Genomic DNA, 25,572 nt, shown 5'->3' with positions numbered 1-25,572 from the left:
AGTGCATTGAAACAGTTTACTGCTGCAAAGTTAAAGACTACTGTATTTTCAGCGTTAAGAAAGAGCAAATGTGTCAATATATTAAATACAATGTTGCCCATAAAGCGGAGGTCTCAAACATGTGGCCTGGGGGCCAAATCCAGCCCATCAAAGGGTCCAGTCTGGCCCATGGGATGAATTTGTGAAATGCAAAAATTACACTAAGATATTAATTATTTTAGCTGAGGTTCCATATATAGACCGATTTAATCTCAAGTGGGTCAGATCAGTAAAATACTATCATAATAACCTATGAATACTCACAAGTCTAAATTTTTCTCTGTAAATGTATACATTTTCATGTCAATTTACTGTATTTACACTAAAACAAACTATCATTTCACAAAAATGCAAATAACCTGAACAAATATGAACATTTTGAAATGTCTGAAGTGTTAGTTTACCAATATTCTACCTGTTATTACATGTTTTGTGTATTTGTTGATCCACTGTGATCTGTAAATTATAATTTACATGTGTAAATGATAAACTGAGACATAGTATTGTTAAAGTTGCACTTAGTTTTCTTAAAAAATTTCAGTTTGTTCATGTTATTTACTTTGTTTTAAAGGATAGCAGGTAGATGTAAACATTTTCATCACATAATTTTACCTCTTTCGCTCTAAAACATAGAGGAATGTTTGGAGTTGACATAATTTATATATTATGTTATTATTTCACTGGTCTGGCCCACTTCAGCTCAAATTTGTCTTAATGTGGCCCCTGAACTAAAATGAGTTTGACACCCATGCCATAAACCATAACAATATGACAAAATTTTGTTTTCAGACATATTCCTCTTTTTATTCCTATTTATACACATCAGTAATCACCTTTGACCAGGAGCAATGATTACATACAGGGTCTCAGTTACACTTTATCTATTAGGAATAAATCACATTGTCATAGTCATTTTATGAGAAGAGGTAAAAATATTTGATTCCATCTTTATTGGCAGCAGTACATGAGCAGTTACTGTGCATACCTTAGTCTTTGGGTCTATTAGGCTGACCCCATGCTTGTTGATGGCAACCCAGAGTATGCTTGGATAGCTGGACTCACATGTTTGCTGCAAAGCCAAGAAGAATTTACATATAGAAAATGCACACAGAACATTTCCTTCAATTGTTGCCCAATGACTTTACCCTCCCTTCATTCTATGTACTTACTTTAACCTCAAAGAAATCACAGCCAAAGGTCGGCCAGCTTGAGATTAATCTCAGGAAGGCGATTTTGGCCTCTTGCACTGAGGTTCCACTCTGCTTGTTGTAGGAGGAGATGATGTGCTGCAAGCAGAATATTGACAAAGTTCATACGCATTTTTCAAGGTTAAATTCAAGCACTTTTCAGGGTCATTTTCAAAATTCCTTATTGCTGGAGTAAAATACATATCTACAGGAATACATATACTCATGATTTTTTTTATCACAATGATGTACATTGTATTATGCTATAAACAGATAAACTTATGCTTCATAATAACAAAAAAATGTAGAAATTCAAGGAGAACACAAAATTTTATCCCAAAAAAGGGAAGCCACTTGGCGTTCTTCAGACACACTCGCACAGAGACAAAGATTACAATGAAAATGTACCTGGAGTCGACCTGAGAACACCTGTTAATTTTCTTTTTTGACAAAGTTTTATTTTTCAAAACATATCACCTCTCCATAAGCAGCTTTGGCTTCCCTTCCCACTTAACCTGACAAAGTTAATATTAAAAATAAATAAGTCACATCACAGAGTTATAATGGCAGGCACTTTCATGCACTTAAACTAAAATTCAAGCACTTTTCAGACCTTGAAAACACAACATTGAAATTCAAGCATTTTCAAGGATTACAAGCACCTGTATAGACCTGTATTAACCATATTAAAAATTCTGAAAAAACAATTTATTTACTAATCTAGAGTCATACTGCACACAGTTTACCTTCTTCCATTCTTCTTTAGACAACAACTCTAACTGGTCAGCAGGCACCAGAGTCTTCAGCATCTTGGGTATCATGACAAACTGTGACCTGTCTGAGTCGACCTCAGATCTGAAAAGCATTCCACCCAGTGTGAACATGTCCTCTTTGGTGCAGTTGTGGTATCCCCGTAGGTACTTATACAGCTCCTGCATAGAGGCAAGAAGAGGACATGCATCATGACTTTTCTGTAGAGTAAAAATGAGTAAAAACATTGCACAGAATATTTCATTTTGTGTATTATATTATATATATGTATAATATTTCATAACGTTCTTTGGGAGTTTGCATTTTCCAACAAATCCAGGTGAGTTTACTTTGCTTGAGCAGTAACACTGTCAGTTTTACTAGTTCAGTTTATCACTTACAATCAAAATCACTATATTCAGAGACAAGTGGATTTCACTGGATACAATGATAGATGAAAAAACAGTCTCAACAAGAACAAAAACTGATGCACTATTGCACTAATGCACTGTTTTTACAGACTTTTCATAGATACACATACTGTTAATATTGTGTCTATTCATATTCTATATCTATCTTACCTTTACTCTTCTTTAGTTCTTATTTTACTTATTAGTTTTTGTCTTATTTTATTACATTTTGTTTTTTTTTTATCCATATTGTTGCACTGACTTGAGTAGCACTCTTAATTTCACTGCACATACAATGACAATAAAGGCTGTTGTGATTCTAATGGAATAAAAAGCACAACATTTGCTCTTGATATGTAGCCGAGAACACATATAAGGCTACATAAAATAAAACTTGAGACAAACCAGTTACATTCATCCACTATATGCATTACATGTTCTTGGTAACTCAGATTTTGTTAGATAATTACAAAAATATAAAATAAACACCTCTAAAATGAGCAATAGCATACTGTTTTGGAACATTGTAAATGTTAAGTTTATCTCAGGAACACCACCTTCTCCTGTTCTATAGGCACTGGTTTCAAGAATCATGACTTTTCTGTTTAGCAAAAACTTTACATTCAATATTTATTCTCCAAAAAAAAAGAACGCAAACCAATAAGAATCATTCCCAAAATCAGGTATAGAGACCATACCAACTCATTATTTATCCAGTCAAAATATACTAAAACCCAAAGAACAGGTAAATTTTCAAACTGTACAAATCATGTTTAAGGCAAAAAAAAATCAACTACCAAAGAATATTCAGAAAATATTTATTAAAAGGGAAGGAAATTATGATTTAAGGGGGTTATACAATTTTAAAATAAATGAGGGTGCACACAACAAGAAAGAGGTTTTGTGTTTCTGTTTGGTATGAATGTGGAGTTAAACCAATGTCCAAATATACAGACATTTAAAGATATGATGTGTTGAGATATGAGAACTAAAATGTTTGAACATCAGTGGGTTTTCTCTTGTTTATTTTTTTGGTTGTGAGTGAGAAAAACCAGGAAAGTAATCCCAAAAATAATACTGCTGTGGTAATTTATTTATTTATTTATTTACTATTAATTTTTGTCTTCTTTTTTCCTCTTCCTCTGGTTGGATGATCATTGTTTTGGTGATTTACTATGGAGTAATATCAGGAGGCTGAAATGTAAAACATGATTTAGGGAAAAGGGATGGAATTAAATAAGTGTTTACTTCTCCCACTTCTTTTCAGATGTGTAGATAATACTAAAATTGTATTAAGGGTTAGTATAATAGGGTACATTTCCTTATTTTTTGGTTCTTTTCTGTTGGTAATTTGCTTCGGGCATTTACTTTGTTGGAGGTTGTATTGTCATTTTAATGTCGGAAAAAATGAAACATAAAAAAACAAACAAACAGAAATTGGATACCTGTGGGAAATGACAGGTAAGATCTGCAATCAGGTCTTTCCCTGGGCTCACATTGAACCAGAGCTTCCTCTTGAAGATCACCATGTAGGCCGCATTGGCTTGGTACCCTGGTTTACCTTTAATCATCAATGAAAATGAGCACATAAATATAAAATCTTGAGTTGTCACTAACTACATTTATATTCATATCTTCCAGTTTTTGTCATTTTATGTTAAAAGGGAAATTCCTAATAATTGGGTCACATGACCAATGACAGAGAATATTTTACTAATAGTCCTGTTTACTTTCAGCTGTGCAAACCCCAAATAACCTATAAAGACCCACATATACAGTACACCACTGACCAAAAACATGTGCCTGTGTAAAATGTTTAACAACTGTTGATCCACTAATTCTATCAATACATGTAAATAATTGGTGTAAAATACAGTTTGTCATCTTTTCATGGTCATCAGATATGACCCATTTGGACATTCAGACACTCGACAGTCAACGTGGAAACACCGTCATGTTCTAAAACACAAATTCATCAGTAAAACCCATAGAGGTGGAGAAATGGCAGTGAATGGACACACTTGATTTATGATATATTTTACTGAAAAAGTCACTTTTTCTTCAGTTTTCTCTCTTTTTGTGATAATAACCCACAAATGTAATCTCAGCATGATGATTAAAGTACATGATCAGTAAATTAACCCATAAAGACCCAGTGCTACTTTTATGGTTGTACCAAAATATTTTTTTCTCTATATTTAACGTTTTGTTCGTGATTTATCACCATTTATTATAATATTATCCTCTGTATTTTGCATTTTTTCAGTGCACATCGGGTGTTTACCTATATTTAATTTACTGATCAGGTAGATGTTCATAAAAGCTCAGATGAAAGTTGAGGGTTATTATATCAAAAAGAGAAAAAACTGAAGAAAAACTGCAAATATATCATTAACTGAACATAAACCAAGTGTCTCCATCCACTTTCATTGATCCAACTTCATGGGTTTTACTGGTGAATCAATGTTGTAGAAGATGACGGTGTTTCCATGGTAACTACAGAGCCTCTGAACGTCCAAATAGGTCATATCTGACGACAATGAAAAGATGATAAACTGCATTTTACATCAATTATTTACATGCATTGATAGAATTAGCGGATCAACAGGTATTAAACATTTTAGGTCAGTTGATCACTAGGTTTAAATGAGTTAAAAATGTAAGAAGTTTTCCACTAGTGGCAGACGATTCACTCCAAACACATTCTTGTTAAAGTCAGATTGTGATCGATCACATCATCCAAATTCCTGCTGATATTCTCTTTCATAGTGTTCAAAAGTAGACAGCATGTCGACATACTCAGTGTGATGCATTACCTTCTTTTACTTTCTTTGCCTTCTTAGGTGCATCTGATGTTTCCCTTAAACTATCAAAGAAATACTTCTCCTCATTCAAGCTTTGGAGCTGAAATTAAAGCAAAAAACAAAAAAAATGTTAAAGAAAAATATTTAGTTAATATAATAAACCAAATCATGTGCAGTATCCACCTGAAATAATATCCCCTACTTGTTATTAAATGACATTTTTAGTCATCCCTACACAGAAATATGGTAAAAAAAAAAACAAAACAAAACATGAAGCCAACTTGCCGTCACTCCTTTGCTTGCTGTTTTCAAATAAAGCCCGTATCCTTCAACTGATTTGAACTTGAGCTGAGAGGCCACAGTGTAGCACAGCTCTTTGATTGTTGTTGTCGACGTCACTGCAAATATCTGCACAAAATCACACACAGTGAATACAAGAAATAGCCAAATGTATTGTGTAAAACTGCTCAGCTTAACTCAGGATATAATTTCAGACCTTAACCAGTAGTGTCTGTTCGTTTATGGACAGTCTATCTCACTGTTTAAAGAGGATTGTTGTCTCTTACTTCATCTCTTTCATCTGGGAAGTGGACTTTATGGAAGATCTGGGTGCTGTTCTGTTGGATGGCGTCCACCTCCACCAGATGGGGAGGAAGCTTCCTGGGCTCCTTACTGAGGGCACAAACCAGAAAACACACTGTTCAGCAAAGGTAGTGTTAAGTTTAAAATGATGCAGAGCTTTCACTGGGTTTTATGGAGGACTGAGGTGCAGTGGTTAGGGTTTGGAGGTTATTTAATTAAATACTGTGCATTCATTTTCACATATTGCAACCTAAGTTTGTGGAAAAATCAAACACATAGTTGTGAGGTTTGGAGTCCCCTCACATGCGACTTTACACAGTAGTTTATCCTATTAATACATGTAAATATTTGGTGTAAAATGCAGTTCGTCATCTTTCATGGTCATCAGATATGACCCATTTGGAGGTTCAGAGGCTCCATAGTTACCATGGAAACACCGTCATCTTCTGCAACATTGATTCACCAGTAAAACCCATGGAGTTGGATCAATGACAGTGGATGGAGACACTTGGTTTTATGTTTAATTATTGATAACTTTGCTGATAATCACTTCTTCTTCAGTTTTGTCCATTTCTGATATTATACACCCAACTTTAATCTGAGCTTTAATGAATATGATATAGGAAAATACCAGATTTTCACAGAAAAAGTAAGAAATACAGAGAATAATATTAAAATAAGTGGTGATAAATCACTTCTACCACATTGATTCAACAGTAAAACCCATGGAGTTTGATAAACGGCAGTGAATGGACACACTTAGTTTATGTTCAGTTAATGATAAATTCTACTGAAAAAGTCGCATTTTCTTCAGTTTTCTCTGTTTCTGATGTAATAACCCTTAACTTTAATCTGAGCTTCTATGAACATTTACATGATCAGAAAGTTAAATATAGGAAAATACCTGATTTTCGCTGAAAAAGACACAAAATACAGAGGGTCATATTATATTAAATGGTGATAAATCACTTACTAAATGTTAAATAGAGAGAAAAACTCATTTGGGTCTTAATGGGTTAAAACTAAATAAGACAATCTTCCAACATGGCTGAACTACTAATAACCTTGATGTAAATTGTACATTCTTCATATATCATTTATCTAGACTTTAATATGCTTCCCATATTTTCTTCTGACTACCAGTGACCAGCTCTTGTAAATAACACCGCTGTCATTAACTTCCGTATGATTTAAAATTGCTCTTTCCTTATTGGCTCCAGACTGACCTGAGCATGGCCTGCAGCCTCTGCAGGCAGCCGGCAGCCAGCGACTCTCTGGGCCGTGACTCCAGGAAGCGTCGAGTGTGGGTGATCAGGTCGGGACTGGGCGGGAACAGGCCTGTGACCAACCACATCAGCTGCCACCCACGCTCCCTACTTAACCTGAGACACAATGGGAGCAGGACAGAACAGATGAACTGATAAAGCATTGAATATGAGGGGTAACTGAGACGTTTGTGACCTAAGGGAGAAGAGTCGTACAGTTAAACGCTAATGTGTAGTTCATAGAAACTGTAATAACACATGGTATTTCTGGTACAGATAACTGAAAATTGCACGTTAACGTGTTCTGAGAAAAAGGACAATGTTTCCCTTTGTGCAGGGGATCTTTAGTCAGTAGGAGTTTGTTGTAGGAAGCTGCATGAATATATTTCCTACTCTTTGACAGTGTTGTGTTGAGTTAATCATTGACCTGGATCTTATCATTGAGCAAAATCGTTGTCCCTTCTCACACAAAGAAGTCATTTACATTTAGGGCTGGGTGATATGACAGTATATATTGTGTGATGGGAGAAATATGTAGAGGTGTGGCAACACACTGAAGGATAGTGCAAATCTGCAGCCTTGGAAATAATTATCAGTTTACCTATTTTTCTGTGGAAATGTACCATAACAGCCCTTAAAATTCATCCAGGTCCTGAAATGACTACATCAGATTGCAATAAACATTATAAAATCTAATTAAAAAAACAACATATATGTATGAAAATAAACAATATTAACATAGTAAAGTTTTCCACAAGATGACCAAAAATATTGGATAAATTATTGTATAAATTATCTAGGTTAATTCTACAGATGTTTTTAGCTCGATAGTTCTTACTCTTGCACTTCTTTCTGGTTTGCTATTGTACAATTAGCCTATTTACTTATTGTTTTTTTTTCTTCTCTCTCTTCTTCTTTCTTTCATATCGTATTCTTATTCTAGGAAATGTTATTGTACTTTTAGAATGTAAGCCCCTTTTATATATTTGGCTGTAACCATTCAGCCTGAGCATACTTTCCTATATCTGTCATTGTCTAACAGATTTCTTCTAGTATATTAGTACTTCGTAATCCATGCGATGTTTTATTATGTTGATTGTTTGTCCAGGACAACAGACGGAAATTAGCTTCTCTGCTAAATCTGGTGCATGCACCTTGTTCTTTGCAACTAATGTCAATACACACAGTCCTGTAACTAAATAAATAAATACTAAAATACATCAATTACATATGCATCGGCTACATTTATAATGTTAAGAACTAAGATGCACAAAGACCAGCCAATAAAAACAGTGGTTTCGTTTTTATTGAAGGTGGACTTATATAATTTTACATTGTCTTTTATTTTAACACTATTACTATTCTCTTTAGCGGTCTTAAAACATAAAAAAGACAGTTTTATGTTTTATTATTTTGAATATTTTTGTTTTAACTTGGCTTTTTTATTTTGTTTTATTTTTTTGAGTGGCAGTTCTAAATAATTTTTTTTTTATCAGAGAACCATAGTTTTTTATACTCACACATAGTTCTTTTTTATATGCATATTTATTCTATTTTCTATATTCTATAGCTTTTATATGCATATTTATTCTATTTTCTATATTCTATAGTTTTTACATGTATATTTATTCTATTTTCTATATTCCATAGTTTTTATATGCATATTTATTCTATCTTGTAAATATTATTCTGTACATATAGTGTTTGTTTGTATTTATTGCTGCCTGCTGAGCCAACTGCATTGAAAATTTCATTTTGGATGTAAATTCTGGAATGACAAAGTCTGTCTAAGTCTAAAACTAGAAAATAATCAAATATGATGAAGTGCAGTATAATTAGTTTAAAACCTATCATTGTTGATTTTACAAGACAACTACACTATCAAACTAGAAGCACTCGGAGAGCGCAGACCTCCGCCAAGGCTGATCAGTGGGCCCCCCCGTGGGCCCCCCCGCCCCCGAATACCACCAAAATTTAATCATTTCTTCCTTATCCCATTTCCAACAAACCCTGAAAATTTCATCCAAATCTGTCCATAACTTTTTGAGTTATGTTGCACACTAACGGACAGACAAACAAACAAACAAACAAACAAACAAACCCTGGCAAAAACATAACCTCCTTGGTGGAGGTAAAAATATAGTTTTCAATAAACTGAAAGAGAAAAACCAAATTTTCTGTACAAATCATCCAAAGCACTGAACTGCACATGAGTGTAACAGGAACTGTAATCATCATTTCCTTCTACTTTTGGCTGTGAACTTATAAATCTCCCCTCGACATGATTCTTCTGTGATGTTATGTGCAGTGAAAACAGTGCTATATGCGAACACACACACACACACACACAGAGGCAGCACCTGCTGTTGTTGGTGGTCATTTGTCTCATAATCTGGCAGTAGATCTCATCCTGCAGAGCTTCGTGCTGCGTGGCTGGACCAAAGATCTGGTCGGTCAGTTCTATGGGACTGCGAGCATGCTTGATGGGGTAATCACCCATATACTTCATGATAGGTGGCAACAAAGGTCAAGGACAAGTACAAGCATTGTGGAAACTACACAGAGGTCTGTATATAAAACACTGGGATGGGCTAATGCATTTCATCCTGTGCATATTTTGCAGACAGTACACACAAGTTAGTCATATGCATAGTGGAGCATGTATTCAGATCCACAAATTAGTAAAAGCACTGGTATAAAACTGTGAAAATACCCTATGGGAAGTAACAGCCCTTCATTCAAAACCCTAATGAAGTAAAAGCAAGAATGACTGGTAAAATATTCTTCCAGGCTGGTTGAAAATTGTTGATGAAATTCACAAAATGGAGAGATTAACATTTATGCTGAAGCTGCAAGACGAACTTTACAGAATAAGATGGGGCAAATGGATTAGTTTCTTTAAATACAAATAATGTGTGGTTTGTCTCATAGTCCTGTGAAATGCTATATTAACTGCTGCTCTAAAATTAAATTAATTAGGTAACTTGATTGCTATTTCATAACTGTAACCTAAATTATTATTACTATTAGATTGTGACTTATCTGTTGCTGATTGGTGTTTGTTATGTTCTGTATGAAAAAATGATAAATAACTAATAAAAACTAAGTGTCAAAAAAAATCTTCCAGGATGAAAGTTTTTTGCTGCTGCACTAATTTGTTTGTTACATTCATTGCTTTACATGTTTAAGGTTGAGCTCATCTGAACTACTTTATATACTGTTGGATAGTTTCATCTACACTGCATCACATTATATTAGATTTTGGTTATTATCAAGAAAACCACGGAAAATGTCTAGATATCAGCTCTAAAATTAAACTCTTATGACCTATTTTTGTTGTTATCATTATATTTGTCCAAACAAATGTACCTTTAGTTGTACCAGGCATTAAAATGAACAAGAAATTGAAGAAAACAAGGGATAGTCTAATAATTTTTTCTGTGACTCTATAAGGCTACATAAAATTAAACTTGAGGCTAACTAGTTATCCTTATCCACTATACGCATTACATGTTCTTATCACTTACAATCAAAATCACTACATTCAGAGACCCGTGGATTTCACTGGACACAATGACAGATGAAAAAACAGAGTCTGAACAAGAACAAAAACTGATGCACTATTTTTTATAGACTTTTCATAGATCTGTTAATATTGTTAATAGTGTGTCTATTCATATGTTATATCTAACTTTATTCTTCTAGCTCTTATTTTACTTTTTGTAAAATTTTATATTCTGTTTTCTTATTTTACTTTTTAGTTTTTGTAATTTCATATTCATAATATTCTTATTTTATAAAATTTTGGGGGGGGGGGTTTATCCATATTGTTGCACTGACTGGAGTAGCACTCCTAATTTCACTGCACATACAATGACAATAAAGGCTGTTCTGATTCTGATCGAGTAAAAGCACAACATTTGCTCTTGAGGTGTAGCCAAGAACACATATACAGGGGTTGGACAAAATAATGGAAACACCTTAAAAAATCAACAAAATATAATTTAATATGTTGTAGGTCCACCTTTTGCGGCAATTACAGCCTCAATTCTCCGAGGTATTGATTCATACAACTTGTGAATTGTTTCCAATGGAATTTTAAGCCATTCTTCAGTTAGAATACCCTCCAACTCTTTTAGAGACGATGGCGGTGGAAATCGACGTCTTACTTGAATCTCTAAAACTGACCATAAATGCTCAATAATGTTGAGGTCTGGGGACTGTGCCGGCCATACGAGATGCTCAACTTCATTAGAATGTTCCTCATGCCATTCTTTAACAATTCTAGCTGTATGGATTGGGGCATTATCATCTTGAGGTGAAGGTGTTTCCATTATTTTGTCCAACCCCTGTAAGGCTACATAAAATAAAACTTGAGGCAAACTAGTTACATTCATCCACTATATGCATTACATGTTCTTGGTAAGTCAGATTTTGTTAGATAATTACAAATATATAAAATAAACACCACTAAAACGAGCAATAGCATACTGTTTGGGAACGTCCTAAATGCTAGGTTTATCTGAGGAAAACCACCTTCTCCTGTTCTATAGGCACTGGTTTCAAGGATATCAGTGAAAGCGTTGCAGGCCAAAGCGCTGAGCTCAGAGTTACGGACCAGGCTTTTCATTAGCGGTTGTTTGATGGGTTCTCTGGAATAGGACCACAGCTTCTCCTTATTGAATCCTTTGTTTGCACCGTGTCGGCCAACATCCTTCCCCGGTTGCCTGTGACGAGCAGGAAACGCAGAACAATTAATCCTAATACACTTGTGGAACTGCTAATGGAAGTGAATGCTGAGTGGTGCAGCAGTTCAAAAGAGACGATGAAGTGCGTATTAACCCATAAAGACCCAAATATCAACCAGTGACCAATGCCATTTACTGATGTTAAAAGGTAAATCACTGTTGATCCACTAATCCTATTAATACATATAAATGATTGGTGTAAAATACAGTTTCTCGTCTTTTCACGGTCATCAGACATGACCCATTTGGACGTTCAGAGGCTCCATAGTAAACGTGGAAACACCGTCATCTTCTACAACACTGATTCACCGGTAAAACCCGTGGAGTTGAATAAATGGTAGTGGATGGAGACACCTGGTTTATACTCAGTCAATGATAGAATTTGATGAAAATGTCAGATTTTCTTCAGTTTTTTCTATTTTTGATATAATAATCCTCAACTTTAATCTGAGCTTTTATGAACATCTACATGATCAGTGAATTAAATATTGGAAAATACCTGATTTTTACTGGAAAACATGCTAAATACAGAGGATTATTTTGTGCTAAATGGTGACAAATCACTTGAGAAAGGTGAAATATAGAGAAAAAAATAATTTGTGAACTACCACATAAGTAGCACTGGGTCTGTATGGGTTAATGTCTTTATGATTCAGCTGTTGTTTAGTAGGAGAAAATAATTAATTTAATAGTATAATATCTAAAATGGAGCATCCAGAACTATGACATGAAAGAGAAGGATGTCAGTTTTTGTTTAGTTTTGCTTTATTTTTCATTCCTTTTCTAGTATTGAATGTATATATGTATGTATAATGTATACGTCATGTTCAGTTAATGATATCTTTGCAAAAAAAAGACACTTTTTGTTCAGTTTTCTGTTTCTATTTTAATAGCCCTCAATTTTAATGTGAGTTTTTATGAACATTTGTCTGATCAGTTAATTAAATATAGGAAAATAGCTGATTTTTACTGGAAAAAAATGCTAAATACAGAGGATTATTTTATTATAAATGACGACAAATCACTTGAAAAAGGTTAAATATAGAGAAAAAAAATAATTTGGGAACTACTACAAAAGTAGCAGTGGGTCTGTATAGGTTAACGTCTATGATTCAGCTATTGTTTAGCAGCAGAGAAAACTAATTTAATAGTATAATGTATAAAATGTAATAATATAAAGAAGGAGCATCCAGAACTATGACATGACAGAAAAGGCAGTCACTTTTTCTTTTGTTTTATATTCACTTAATGATATACCTTCTTGAAAAAGTCACTTTTTCTTCAATTTTCTCTGTTTTTGGTATAATAACCCTCATATGTAATCTCAGCATGATGATTAAAGTAGATGATCAGTAAATGAAATATCGGAAAATACCCGATTTTCACAGAAAAAAAGGCAAAATGGAGAGGATAATATTATGATAAATGGAGATAAATCGCTTAAGAAAGGTTAAATATCAAGAAAAATTAATTTGGGAACTGACACAACAGTCACACTGGGTCTTTATGGGTTAAAGTGTCCATCATCACAGCTTTGGGAAAGTAAAAGCACAAGTCAAGTCAAATTACAAACTGACTGATGAACTTATTACCTGAAATTTTCACGTGCAAAGTCCCTCAAAGAGACGGGGGCAACTGCGTCGTCTCTCTGTGGAGCACTCGGTACAGAGATTTTCTTCTGGCGTGGACTGAGCATTTCCTGACGGATCATAAGCAATTCTTTAGTTTGACCACAAGAGGGGATCCTATGAGCCATCAAAGTCATTTAACCACCCATGAGTGGATCTAAAGCCTGCTATCCTAGCCTTTCACAACTGTGTGCTGTATTTATTCTACTTTTTAATCATGTTTTTCATTCATTCTAGTGTAAATAACCATACCAGGTGATGTAAACACAGTCAAACAGCAGTATGACATGTACTTTACCAGCATGTCTTCACTGGGCCTGCTGAGAGTTGGCAGAAACTGCAGTGTGTCCTTATAAACTGCACCGGTGGTATTGGTCCTCTGGTTGATGGCTTTAATCCAGTTCTGATCAGGACGATAATCTTCATCTCTCTTTAGCAGCAACAGATCCCCTCGTTTACATGCCAGGAACAAATCATCATCTATGACAGTGCAAACAAATCAGTGCTCAAAAATGTAGTTAATGCAGTGGTTCCCAACCTTTTTTGTCTCATGACCCCATTTTAACATCACAAATTTCTGGCGATCCCAGACATTCAAAACAGAGACTTTTTTGTTTTTTTTTTGGCTAAAATTATTATTTTTTGATTATGAAATAGTTTGCTATACTATGCTGCAAATAAATGTTGATTTTAGATGACATTTAGTCTATATAATGTATATTACTATGGACGGAGGCAGAAAAGCCAGGTGTAGATTACTGCACAAAGTGAGAATTTTATTTTCCTTGGTCAGGATATGTACAGTCAGTCCAGCTTGGATTTGCAAGGCTGACAATTAATACTGAACAAACAAGAACTCAAACTATGAATTATGAAAGAGCTGCAGCATCTGAAACCGACCACAACGAACATTTGACAGATAAACCGAACCACAGTGCTTCAGTTTCAGCTTCAGAGTTTGTCATGTCTTTTATGTATTATGATTGTCTCTCTCAACTCACCATGAATATTTTTTTAGTAAGTTTTCTTTTTTTTTTTTTTTTAATCAATTACTAGAAATTTCAGGTGACCCAATTTGAATTCCAGGCAACCCCACAGTTGAAAAACACTGGGTTAATGTCTGCAGCAAAATAACTAACACTGCACAGGAAACTGTAGGATCTTTACAACAAACTGTTTTATAACAAAGAATAATCCATCAGTTTCATGAACAGTTTCAGTTCCTACCATCTGGTACTTTCATCAGACATCCATCACCTAAAACTAAAAGACTGAAATGCATTTAACTTCATACCCGTTATCATCTCTCTCCTAAACTCTAGGGAGAACAGTACTTATTTGCATGACATTAACCCTTTAACCCCTAATGTGTCTGTGGAGCTCGTTCTGAATGTATGATTAATTTTAAATATTCAGAAAAATTCAAACATTAGCTCAACAAGAAAAAATTCAAAACTTGCTGGTAGAATAGACCTTGTTCTGAGCATGCCCAGTACATCCCCCACTGCCTGTGTAATGGGGGGCAAAACACAGAGCAGTGAATAAGACTAACTCACTATAAAAATAGATGGTTTGGGCTTTTTTTTTTTTTTTTTTTTTTTTACACAGTTTTCCTTGTGGTTTTTAGCCTTTGGCTGAGGGGTATTGTAATCGTTTTGTCATCCATCTGTCTGTTTGTCTGTCCATTCAACAACATAATCACATTATCAGAAGAATACATTGAGATATCTGCACCAAATTTATACTGTAGATGCATCTTGGCATGGAGCAGAAGCCTATTGAAAATAGGTGACCATGACCTACTTTTTCAAGGTCAAATGGCTTTGTACAGTTATAATATCTGAGTGCTTTCACATATAAATATGTATATAATAGGTTTTCCACAAAGACGATCTAATTTATAACTTTCAACAGAGTCTTACACTATATTTGGCCGAGGGGGATTAAAAGTGTGCAGCATGCTATGTTTTGTTTTTCCTGTTGTTTACAGTGTTGTGGTGATTTTCCTCAGTTTTGATCATGTAACTGCTTGTTGGAGTTCAACCAGGTGCCAAAAAGCAGCCGGACTGATTTAAAAAAAAGCCCCAAAACAGAAACTACTGGACCAAAATTCAAATATTTGTTGTTTTGTCAGAGTGTTACAGTTTATAGTTCATGTTCAAAATCCTAAATCTCTTATTGATGTACATTCTGAGTGCCTTATTATCAATCCCTCTCTGTCTTTTTCTGTTATTCCACCCTGTTTTGACCTTAAAACACACAGTAAAGCAAAACCGCTGAAGAAAAGGAACACAAGCACATACTCACAGCAGCTTTTATGACACTGAAACAGATGCACGTTTATTTGAAATAATGTTTCAGGGGTTAAAGGGTTAATTTCCTCCATACTGGTGACTTCTTATGCACCTATTTGTGTCTTTCTTTTTTTTTGTGTATCACTTATCGGTGATAGGGAGTGATAATTCAGCAAATAATGAAATAAATCTTTCAGGCATTCTGTATTTCTTTCATTTAGTCTACTTAATAAAATCCATGCTAAATCCAAACATACATAGGGCTTCATTTACTCTTGATTTAACCTCTTTAAATACTGCATGCATCCCAGTTACCCTGCTGATTAATTCATTCTTCTCGACTCCTTAAAATCCCTGGACTGTAACAGCTCATATGTGGTTCAGATTTCCCCTCCTCCTCAAAGCTTTTCCACTTTCAGATCATATCACACGTATCTGTGTTTTCAGATTGTGAAATATCCAAACTGACTGAGAACGACAACATATTTTTGATCATAACTAATTATGTGGGTCAAATCTATTAGAGAACTTGTAAACGCTTTTTTGGTGGGATAATTAAATCTGCCACAAAAGACTCAGTAGAGGATGAGTTCATCATTGATTTTCATGTTTTGAAGTAAAAAAAGATCAGTTTCTGTCAAACACATCGATGAGTTAAATGTTTATTGAAAAATAAAAGTCTTATGCCTCTATCGTGATGTTACTGGAGGAGACAAATACACATGTAAATATCTCCCTGCCGAAAAAACACTTAGGATTTAAGTTGACTGGTTTTTAAATTTGTATTTTTTTGTGTTTTTATGAGGTTTTAATATTACTGTTGTACTTATTTTATGTATAATTTCCATTTTTAAATGCATTTATGCCTTTAGATATTGATCAGCCGTAACATTCTGACCACTGGATGAATGTCCTCTTGTTGCCTAATACATCCCACCCACTGTGTTTTAAATGTGCAGATTCAGATTCCTTTTTTTGTCATTCAAACACATTAAAAAACATGGAGGAATGAAAAGTACCTCCCAGGACCAGCTTAATAATAAATACTAAATAAATAATCTAAAAGAAGTACTTAAAAACATACAAAAAAAAATTAACAATGAAAATATTAACATTTACAAACTATCCGAACAAAAAAGACATAAATAACCTCAAAAAACTAACATTTCTTATGAAAAATAAGTGCAATTTTGACAATATTATGCCTCAAATCAATATTTATACATGTGCATTACAGACTAGATCTACAAAGGAACAAAATATTTCATAACAGGCAGAATATTGTTTAAATTGCACTGAATTTTATTTAGACATTTCAGGCTGTTCATATTTGTTCAGGTTATTCACATTTAATTGTTAAAGGATAGTTTGGAAATGTAAATATTTTCATAATTGAATGTTATTTTTTGCACTAAAACAGAAAAAAAGTTGTCATTATTTATAGGCATAATGTAATGTTTTGGGTTTTTTTTGACATTGAACCAAAAAGAATATTTGGAGTTATTATTTATAGGTTATTGTGCTATTATTTACATGCATATTCATGCCACAGACCTGATTGGAACCTTTGGTGGGCAGGTTGACAGTTGAGATGTATATTCTTGATGTTGGTGGTGTTGTACCTGATTTATTGGTGTCACTCTGGACCAGTGCAAATTCTGTGCGGTCTCTGAGCCCCTCCAGGTTTTCAGCTATGAGTGCAGCCATGTCCACAGCATCCACAGACTTAAGAACAAAGTCTCCTTGGACGGTGACCAACCTCACTGACTTGGTGTTGAAGTAGCTTTCACTAAAGAAGTCATCAACTTTATTTATATGATACTTTTCAAAACACATAATCTTGATTCAGTCATTGAAAACTGCTGCTCTTACCTCAACACCTCGACGTCCTTTACCTCTAGATACGGAAGCTCAATGAGTCTCCTGTCTCTTTCATCTGTGAAGAAGATGCCGCTCCAGTTGACGGCCACGACAAACTTGCTCTTGTTCAGAGGAGGTCCTGTCAACAGATACGTGAAATCAGTTTGTCTTTAATTGATGAAGCAAAACAAACAGGGTTTAACATAAACAGATGTTATATCACAGACTGACATATACATTAAACACGAGTGAACAGAGAGCAGGAGAAAAGGAACAAAAAAATAACGCAAAACGAAACAAAAACTGATATTGCATTTAAGGGTTACTATACCAAAAACAGAGAAAACTGAAGAAAAAGTGACTTTTTCAGGAAGGTATATCATTAAGTGAATATAAAACAAAACAAAAACTGACATCCTTTTCTCTCATGTCATAGTTCTGGATGTTCCTTCATTTTAATATATTTTATATAGTATACTATTAAATTAATTATTTTTCTCTCTCACTAAACAACAGCTGAATCATAAAGACATTAACCCATGAAGACCCAATGCTACGTTTGTGGTAGTTCCCGAATGATTTTTTTCTCTATATTTAACATTTAAGTGATTTATCACCATTTATTAGAAAATAATCCTCTGTATTTAGCATTTTTTCCAGTAAAAATCAGGTATTTTCCAATATTTAACTCACTGATCGTGTAGATGTTCATAAAAGCTCAGATTAAAGTTGAGGGTTTTTATTAAAAAAAAAAAACAACAGAGAAAACTGAAATTTTCATCAAAATCTGTAATTATCGAACATAAACTAAGTGTCTCCATTCACTGTCATTGATCCAACTCCATGGGTTTAACTGGTGAATCAATGCTGTAGAAGATGACGGTGTTTCCACATTCACTATGGAGCCTCTGAACGTCCAAATGGGTCATATCTGACGACCATGAATAGATGACAAACTGTATTTTACACCAATTATTTACATGTATTGATAGGATTAATGGATCAACAGGTATTAAACAGTTTACATCAGTAGATGTTTGGGTCTTTATGAGTTAAGTCAAAACAGAAAGTATATGTTTCAGGGGTTGAAGCTGGAACTGATCTGCATTTTGACCAAATTTCACTTTCACAATTTCTTATGCAATCAAGTACTAACTCCTGTGTGTATCATGCGACTAAAACAGATAGAAAAGAAAACATGGAATGCCTAAAAGCACTGTTTTTGTCAGTACAATGCGATAGATATTGATGTAAGAACTGAAGTGATTTTGGTTATGATCAAGAAAACCATGGTGAATGGATACATATCAGCTCGGAAATTAAACTACTATGAGCTATTTTTGTTGTTATCATGATATTTGTCCAAACAAATGTACCTTTAGTTGTACCAGGCATTAAAATGAACAAGAAACTAAAGAAAACAAGGGTGGTCTAATAATTTTTCCCGCGACTGTATGATGTTATTGTCATTTTAATAACTGGGTGTCGACTGACCTGACGTCATTGTAACTTCGTAGAACTTGGAGAAATGGAGTGGCCATTTTTGTCGGGCAATCTCGACCAGTTCTCCTTTTACAGTTTCAGTTTTTTGCTTCCCGCTGGTGTATGGACCCTGGATTATAAGCATATATTAAGACATATAAACATCATAGCTCATCTTATTACATTTTTCTTCAAAGTGTACAGTACTCTACCTGTGTGAGCTCTGCACTGATGAGTTGGACCCATCTGGCCTTAGATTTATTCTCAATGAGTGTGGTGGTGATACACTCCTCAACCACCTTCTGGACATTGTCTGTGCTGGCTCCAGAACCATACTGGATGTAGTAATGCTTTGCAGCCATTTCGACATATTCATCCTCCTGAGAGTAGAGCAGTATAGCAGAGTCAATCCCTTTTCACAATACACACAGTCAATAGTAAAAATCAGTAACAACAGCTGTAAGTTTCAACATGATAATGAGCATTATCAAGATATCTAGGAAATAGTCCAAGAATGGGATTTAGCGATTTAAATCTTTCAGAGCAAATACAGTAAATAAATAAATAAAATCAGTATGGCCATTCAGAGATTTTTATAAAAAAATAGTGCAATTATGAATACCGTTTTATTTTATGCAGTGAATATATTCTGAGCCCTAATTTAACTGTCAGTGTGTGTTATTTAGTGACCTCTAGTGGTGAAGCAGCAGATTACAACCACCAGAACCAGAAGAATAATAATTGACAGACAATATAACTAATAGTGTCTTGAATACTCGTCAACATCCATTTTTGTTTGTCAGATACATAATCAAAGGTCATAAAAAAACTAAAGAAAATAAATAAAAAAAGGTATGGTCTCACTTTGTAAGTTGGGATGATGAGATATCAGGCCTTGATTCTAAAAATTTGAGAAATGATTTCCATATCTTGTGGAGGATGTGAGTTTTCCAGTATCATGATACTTGTCATTATTCTTCTGCATCCCAAACACCTAAATTGAACGTGTCCCAATACTTTTGTCTATACCGTATGTCCCAAAAAGAATTACAGTTGTATTTTCCGCATTGATAACTTTCAAAATAATTAAACAATCTAAATGCTCTTTCAGGGTATGAAACTATAACTTGTTACCTACATCTTACAGAAAACCCCATTTAATTTGGTTCAGTGGTCACGGAGGAATGTGGATCTTTGTAAAGCATGTCATGGGTTCGTTTCTTCCAAGTTTGGCACTTGGATGGACTTTGCATCCATATGAATGAAAATATTCTACTCACAACTGACAGAGCAACTAACAAATTAATTCAAATTCTGTGTATAACATTATATCAATGGTGTGTACTCGTGAAGTGTTGTTGTTGAAAGGTGTATTGATCTCTCTACCATTTAGCATCTGTTCCCTAAGAAGCTAACATCTGTTGACAAGCATTTCACTTTGATTCTTACCTATGCAATTCTCAAACTGCAAATTCGGTTTGGTTGGTCAACAACTAACTCCTGCTTAGAGAGCATTCATTGTGTTAATAATAATTTAATATCTTTCTTTAATCATTCATTATCGCACCTTACCAACATTTGCAAAACTCAGAAATCTGTTTCCTTTTTGATGTAATTCATTATTCATTTTGTTAGTTGAAAATGAAAAGAAACAAGCACTCACTTTTTCAAGAGAGATATTTTTGTGCGAGAACACAATGAACGACTTTGTATTTATAAGGCGTGAACACAATGGACAACGTGTCTCCTTACAAAACTTGAAAGGAAGGGACGCCTGACATGCTTTGCCCTGAAATTGCAGTTTGATTGATTTACTATTTTTAAAGTTATCATTGCAGAAAATCCGTTGGTAATTTTTTTTGGGACATGCGGTATAGTGTATCAGTCTTTACCAGTTTTCATTTTAAGGGTAATTCTTAGAAACACTCACTCAGAACAACTCTTTATTCCAGGAAATTCTAAATACAACCCCTGATATTCATCCTCCAAGTACCAAACACTGTATTCTGCGACTTCAGTTTTCACCAGTAGCTGAAGCTGACGGGGCCTCACCTTTTCACTGGTGTACTCTCCAGACTTGATCCCCTTGATGACCTGCCTGTAAATCAGATCAGTGCTGATGGGGTCTAAAGTGGAGTCGTGCCATGGTGTGAAGAGCTCCTTGCGGATGAAGAGCTTCCAGGGTGTTTGCTTCTCATCCTTCCCCTGCCTCCTCACCTCCTGCTCACACTGAGACACCGCATCCAGGACGTGTTTCCCACAGCTGCCCAGAGACCACATCTGGAGACACAACGATCACGTCAGTTACAAAGACCCTGGTTCTCTACAACATTCCTGCACTTCACCTTAAACCCTTTAACTCCTGAGACATTATTTCAGGTATACGAGCTGCTGTAAATTTGTGTCTAGAAGTGTCATAAAAATGAGTACATGCTTGCGAGAGGAATTGAAGTTTGACAGGTTTTAAAGAAATAAGGCACTGAGAATGTACATCAAGAAGAGATTTAGGATGTTGAGCATGAACTATGAACTGGAACACACAGAACAACAAGTATTTGAATTTTGGCCCAGTAGGTTTTGTTTTGGGGCTCTTTTTTTTCAACTTTTTGGCGCCTGGTTGAACTCCAAAAAGCAGTTACACAATCAAAATTTGGTAAAAACCCAGTAAAAAGAAATAAAGAAAATCACCACAACACTGTACACAACTGTAAAAAAAACACCAACAAAAAATGACCAGGAACACAGTGTTAAAAAAAAAAAAAAAAAAAAGCCCAAACGTCTATTTTTATACCAAGTCGATTTCACTCATTGCTCCCCCACTACACAGGTAGTGGGGGGTGTACTGAGCATGCTCAGATGGGCATAGTCAAGGGAAGGTCATCTGGTCAAAAAAATTACAATAATTTACACTAAAGTTATATTTTTGGGTAGGTAATTACTTACATTTTCTAGAAAATGTATTTTAAAACGAGAAAAAATCTGTGAAAAAAATTTGAGGAGCTTTATGAGTGTGAATGTTTGGAAAGTGACAGTTTTCTGCCGTCATTCTAAGTTCATTTTATAAACTCTCATAAATAAACTAAATTTATTCCAAATACATTGATATTTGACTATTATATTATTTATGTCATATCCTAAACACACAATGTTTCAAATTAATAAATGCATATATCTATGCAAAATGCATTTGAAAATAATGTTAATATTATTTGTATGTTGTAAATATTGTAAAATATATATATAAATGATATTGATAATTGAAATACAAAATGTAGAGGGCTGTCCATCCGTGATGCCCTTGACCTCACCCATATGTCTATAGAAAGAACAAGGTCTATTCTATCAGCACAATTTTAAATTTTTCCTATTGAGCCAGTGGTTGTATTTTCATGAATATTTAAAATAAATCATACATTCTGAACGCTCACCACAGACACATCAAGGGTTAAAGGGTTAATGGAGGTGCAGCTCAAAGTGGATGTTGCACTTAGAAACACAGCGGGCGCTAAGGAGGCCCGATGACAGCTGATCATGAACAGATGAGGCTCAGAGGACACTAAACACTTGAAACCAAACTAACAGCGTACCTTTCCTTTGGCTGATTGTTTGATTGGTTTGTCACATTCTTTCACAGTGAGAGATGGTGTCACGTTGTAGTTTAGATGGAGTCTTATCATGAGGAGCAAAGAAACCCCTCAGATGTGACTTTGGCTGTTTTTGTCTGTATCTCAGGCTCATACGTTAGCCGAGTTACTGTAAAGCTTTGGGTGACGCTCCATAATTTACAATATGACCTTTAAGTGTTGCGCCTTCTAGCTCCCTTTGGTTACTCATTTATTTCCCTCATGCACAAGTATATCAAAGTAAGTACAGACTTCTGTACATTTATTTTATAGCTTCAGGGTATTTTCTTACTTTAAGTCAAAGCCAAAGTTCATGTTTTTTATTACACTGAATATATTTGGTCTATTTAGTTTCATTTTAACACTGGTATAGATGAACATGCATCTGATGTCGGCGAAGGGGAGGCAAGGGGTATTGTTTTTGGTTCTTTTTGTTTCTTTGCTTGTATGTTTGTTAACACTTTAGCAGCAAAACTATTGGTTGAATTCGTACCAAACTGGGTCTATGGATTGCCAGTGACCCAGAACAGATGTCATTACATTTTGGGAACAGTAGGTCAAAGTTCACATTTTGTATGAATTTTTTTTTTTCCATTTACTTATAATGGCTGAAATTTGTCGGTGTATGTCTATGGTGACATCAGCACATGCATAGACATGATGATATCAGCTGGATCGATGCCAAAATAAGCTACAATACGCACAAGGGATGGGGTTTGTTGTGCCTGGCACCACTTGTTCATTATTTTTTTTGTTATCAATAGCCTTAATAGTGTAATTCTATGTAACTGATCTGAAAACCCAAACTATCCAACAAATGTTTTCACACTGTCAATGAACCAAACCATGGTTCAGTTTGATTTGGGCTGAGAAGACCTGGTTTAGTCTGCACTGTGGTCTTGGTAAGGTGAGACATTAGCAAATTTAGTTCAGAGCAAATTAAAAAGTCTGAAATTCTGGACCAAAATAGTCAGGTGTGAAAGTCCACCTTGTGACAAGACTGAAATAAATACAAGTACAGGCTCAAAAGGAGAAAAAGTATCAAACTTCAACCTCTACATATAGTCTTATGTTCATGAAAATATTCAGAAAACTAAAGCCAATATACTTTAACACTAATTTTTCATTTTCAGTCTTTACCCAACTGGATTCAGAGCAATATACTGCAATGTATATACTGTGTTTTACATTTATTTTCTATATATGATGTATATAGTCTTGATATACATATTCTACATATTCTTGAGTGTTTGTTTAGAGATTTTTTTTTTTTTATCTAGCTGAGAACTACCTCTGAGGAAAATGCTATGTGCACATAATGACAATAAACATTCTTGAATCTTGAAGATTTGCCACTAAATTATGCACAGAAGGGTATGATGAGATGAGTTGAGATGAATAATCACAATTTAGAAACGTTACATAACACTTCACCTTCTCATAGAGACTAATGTACAGAGAGAATCCATAGGTGTCTTTGAGGTTGATCTTGTTTGCCACAGTTTGGCAGATTTCAACAGAAGTGGAGGCTGAGTCCATAGGCAGTTTGACAGTATGGTCGTCCATGAGGGTCACAGACACATCTATGGGGTGCTTGGACCTGGCAGCCTTTAACAGAGACAGAAAAGTAAAGATGAGACTTCAGAAAGGGATTTAACAATTTAGAATTTAGAAAAACCTGGCCAGTAACTGACTGTATCAAAGCCGCAGACAGAAAAACAACCAAAATATAATAAGAAAAATGTAATGTTATGTTCTTACCTCCAGTTCTATCCAACAGGGCAGTTCTTTTCTTTCTCCGTTGGCGATTATACGACGCAAGCGCTCAGAACAATACGCTCCGTAACCATCTGGACCTTTACGGACAAAATTCTCCAAATACTGTAAGAACAGAGTTAAAGAAATTCATTCTTCAAGCAAGCATTTCTACTGTATTTCTAGCATACTTTTCAAATAAAATACATTTTCACAATGAGATGCTCTTTCAAACATTAATTAAAAAAAACTTTAGAGCAGGGGTGTCAAACATAAGGCCTGTGGGCCTAAATCGGTCTGCTAGAGGGTTCAAATCCAGACGGTGGGAGGAAACTGTGAAATGGAAAAACTACATTGGAGATATTAAAAATCAGGTGTGTGGCATTATTTTTGTTCAGGGGCTACAAACAAACCAATTTGATCTCAAGTGAAATAATAGCACAATAACCTATGAGTAATTAGTAAATCTGAGATGTGTAATGGATTGTAATTTTTTTTTTTATTACAACATTCGTTTTGTACTCGTCTGTGTTTAGGTATTTTAAATGTCTCTCTCTCTCTATATATATATATATATATTTTTTTTTACATTACATGTTTATAACCTCATGCTACCTTTTAGGGGGACAATTTAACATCTGTGCAGCGACTGCAGATGAAAAACAGCAATTACTCATTAGCTCATTATCTAACTCGCGTGCATTTACAGCAATGTGAATTAATGTATAATATCTCTGTTAAATAAACCAATTTAAAAAACACAAAAGAACTATACTGACGGCTCCAAAATTTCTTCTTGGTTTAATGTAAAAAAAAATAAAAAAATTAAAAAAAAAGTAGAACTACATATTGAAAATAATTACGAACTAACCTTTCCCAGTGACATGTGAATATCTGGAACAAATATGAACACCCTGAAATGTCTGAAGAAAAATAAGTAAAATTTTTAACAATATTCTGTCTGTTACTAAATGTTTTGTGCATTTGTAGATTCATTGTGATCTGTAAGTTCTGTTAATAATAAGCTGAGACATACTATTATTACTTTTTATAAGAAATTTCAGGTTTTTCTTAAGGAATTTCAGGTTGCACATGATCGTTCAAGTTAGACACATTTTCATAATCTAACATGACTTTTTTCAATT

At 34.5% G+C, this 25,572-nt stretch overlaps 1 protein-coding gene across 1 annotated transcript in view; it reads right to left on the bottom strand.

Moving 5' to 3' along the window:
• The window catches only part of LOC115436775 (unconventional myosin-VIIb-like), a 54,098-nt gene that overhangs the window by 1,511 nt on the left and 27,015 nt on the right, over window positions 1–25,572 (bottom strand). The window contains exons 29-47 of the mRNA XM_030159697.1: window positions 24,434–24,553; window positions 24,107–24,280; window positions 21,102–21,329; window positions 19,262–19,429; window positions 19,062–19,179; window positions 17,580–17,706; window positions 17,330–17,496; window positions 13,712–13,893; window positions 13,378–13,484; window positions 11,610–11,764; window positions 9,398–9,551; window positions 6,999–7,154; window positions 5,757–5,862; window positions 5,476–5,598; window positions 5,203–5,290; window positions 3,832–3,947; window positions 1,973–2,158; window positions 1,209–1,325; window positions 1,025–1,108 (exon numbers count right to left, since the gene is read on the bottom strand). Coding sequence (XP_030015557.1) covers window positions 1,025–1,108; window positions 1,209–1,325; window positions 1,973–2,158; window positions 3,832–3,947; window positions 5,203–5,290; window positions 5,476–5,598; window positions 5,757–5,862; window positions 6,999–7,154; window positions 9,398–9,551; window positions 11,610–11,764; window positions 13,378–13,484; window positions 13,712–13,893; window positions 17,330–17,496; window positions 17,580–17,706; window positions 19,062–19,179; window positions 19,262–19,429; window positions 21,102–21,329; window positions 24,107–24,280; window positions 24,434–24,553 — 2,676 coding nt within the window. The remainder of the gene's footprint in view (window positions 1–1,024; window positions 1,109–1,208; window positions 1,326–1,972; window positions 2,159–3,831; window positions 3,948–5,202; window positions 5,291–5,475; window positions 5,599–5,756; window positions 5,863–6,998; window positions 7,155–9,397; window positions 9,552–11,609; window positions 11,765–13,377; window positions 13,485–13,711; window positions 13,894–17,329; window positions 17,497–17,579; window positions 17,707–19,061; window positions 19,180–19,261; window positions 19,430–21,101; window positions 21,330–24,106; window positions 24,281–24,433; window positions 24,554–25,572) is intronic.

Source organism: Sphaeramia orbicularis, chromosome 17 (genome assembly GCF_902148855.1).
Source record: "Sphaeramia orbicularis chromosome 17, fSphaOr1.1, whole genome shotgun sequence".
NCBI classification, from domain to species: Eukaryota; Metazoa; Chordata; class Actinopteri; order Kurtiformes; family Apogonidae; genus Sphaeramia; species Sphaeramia orbicularis.
The sequence above is the reverse complement of the archived record's forward strand: the minus strand, read 5'-3'. Positions and strand labels throughout refer to the sequence as shown.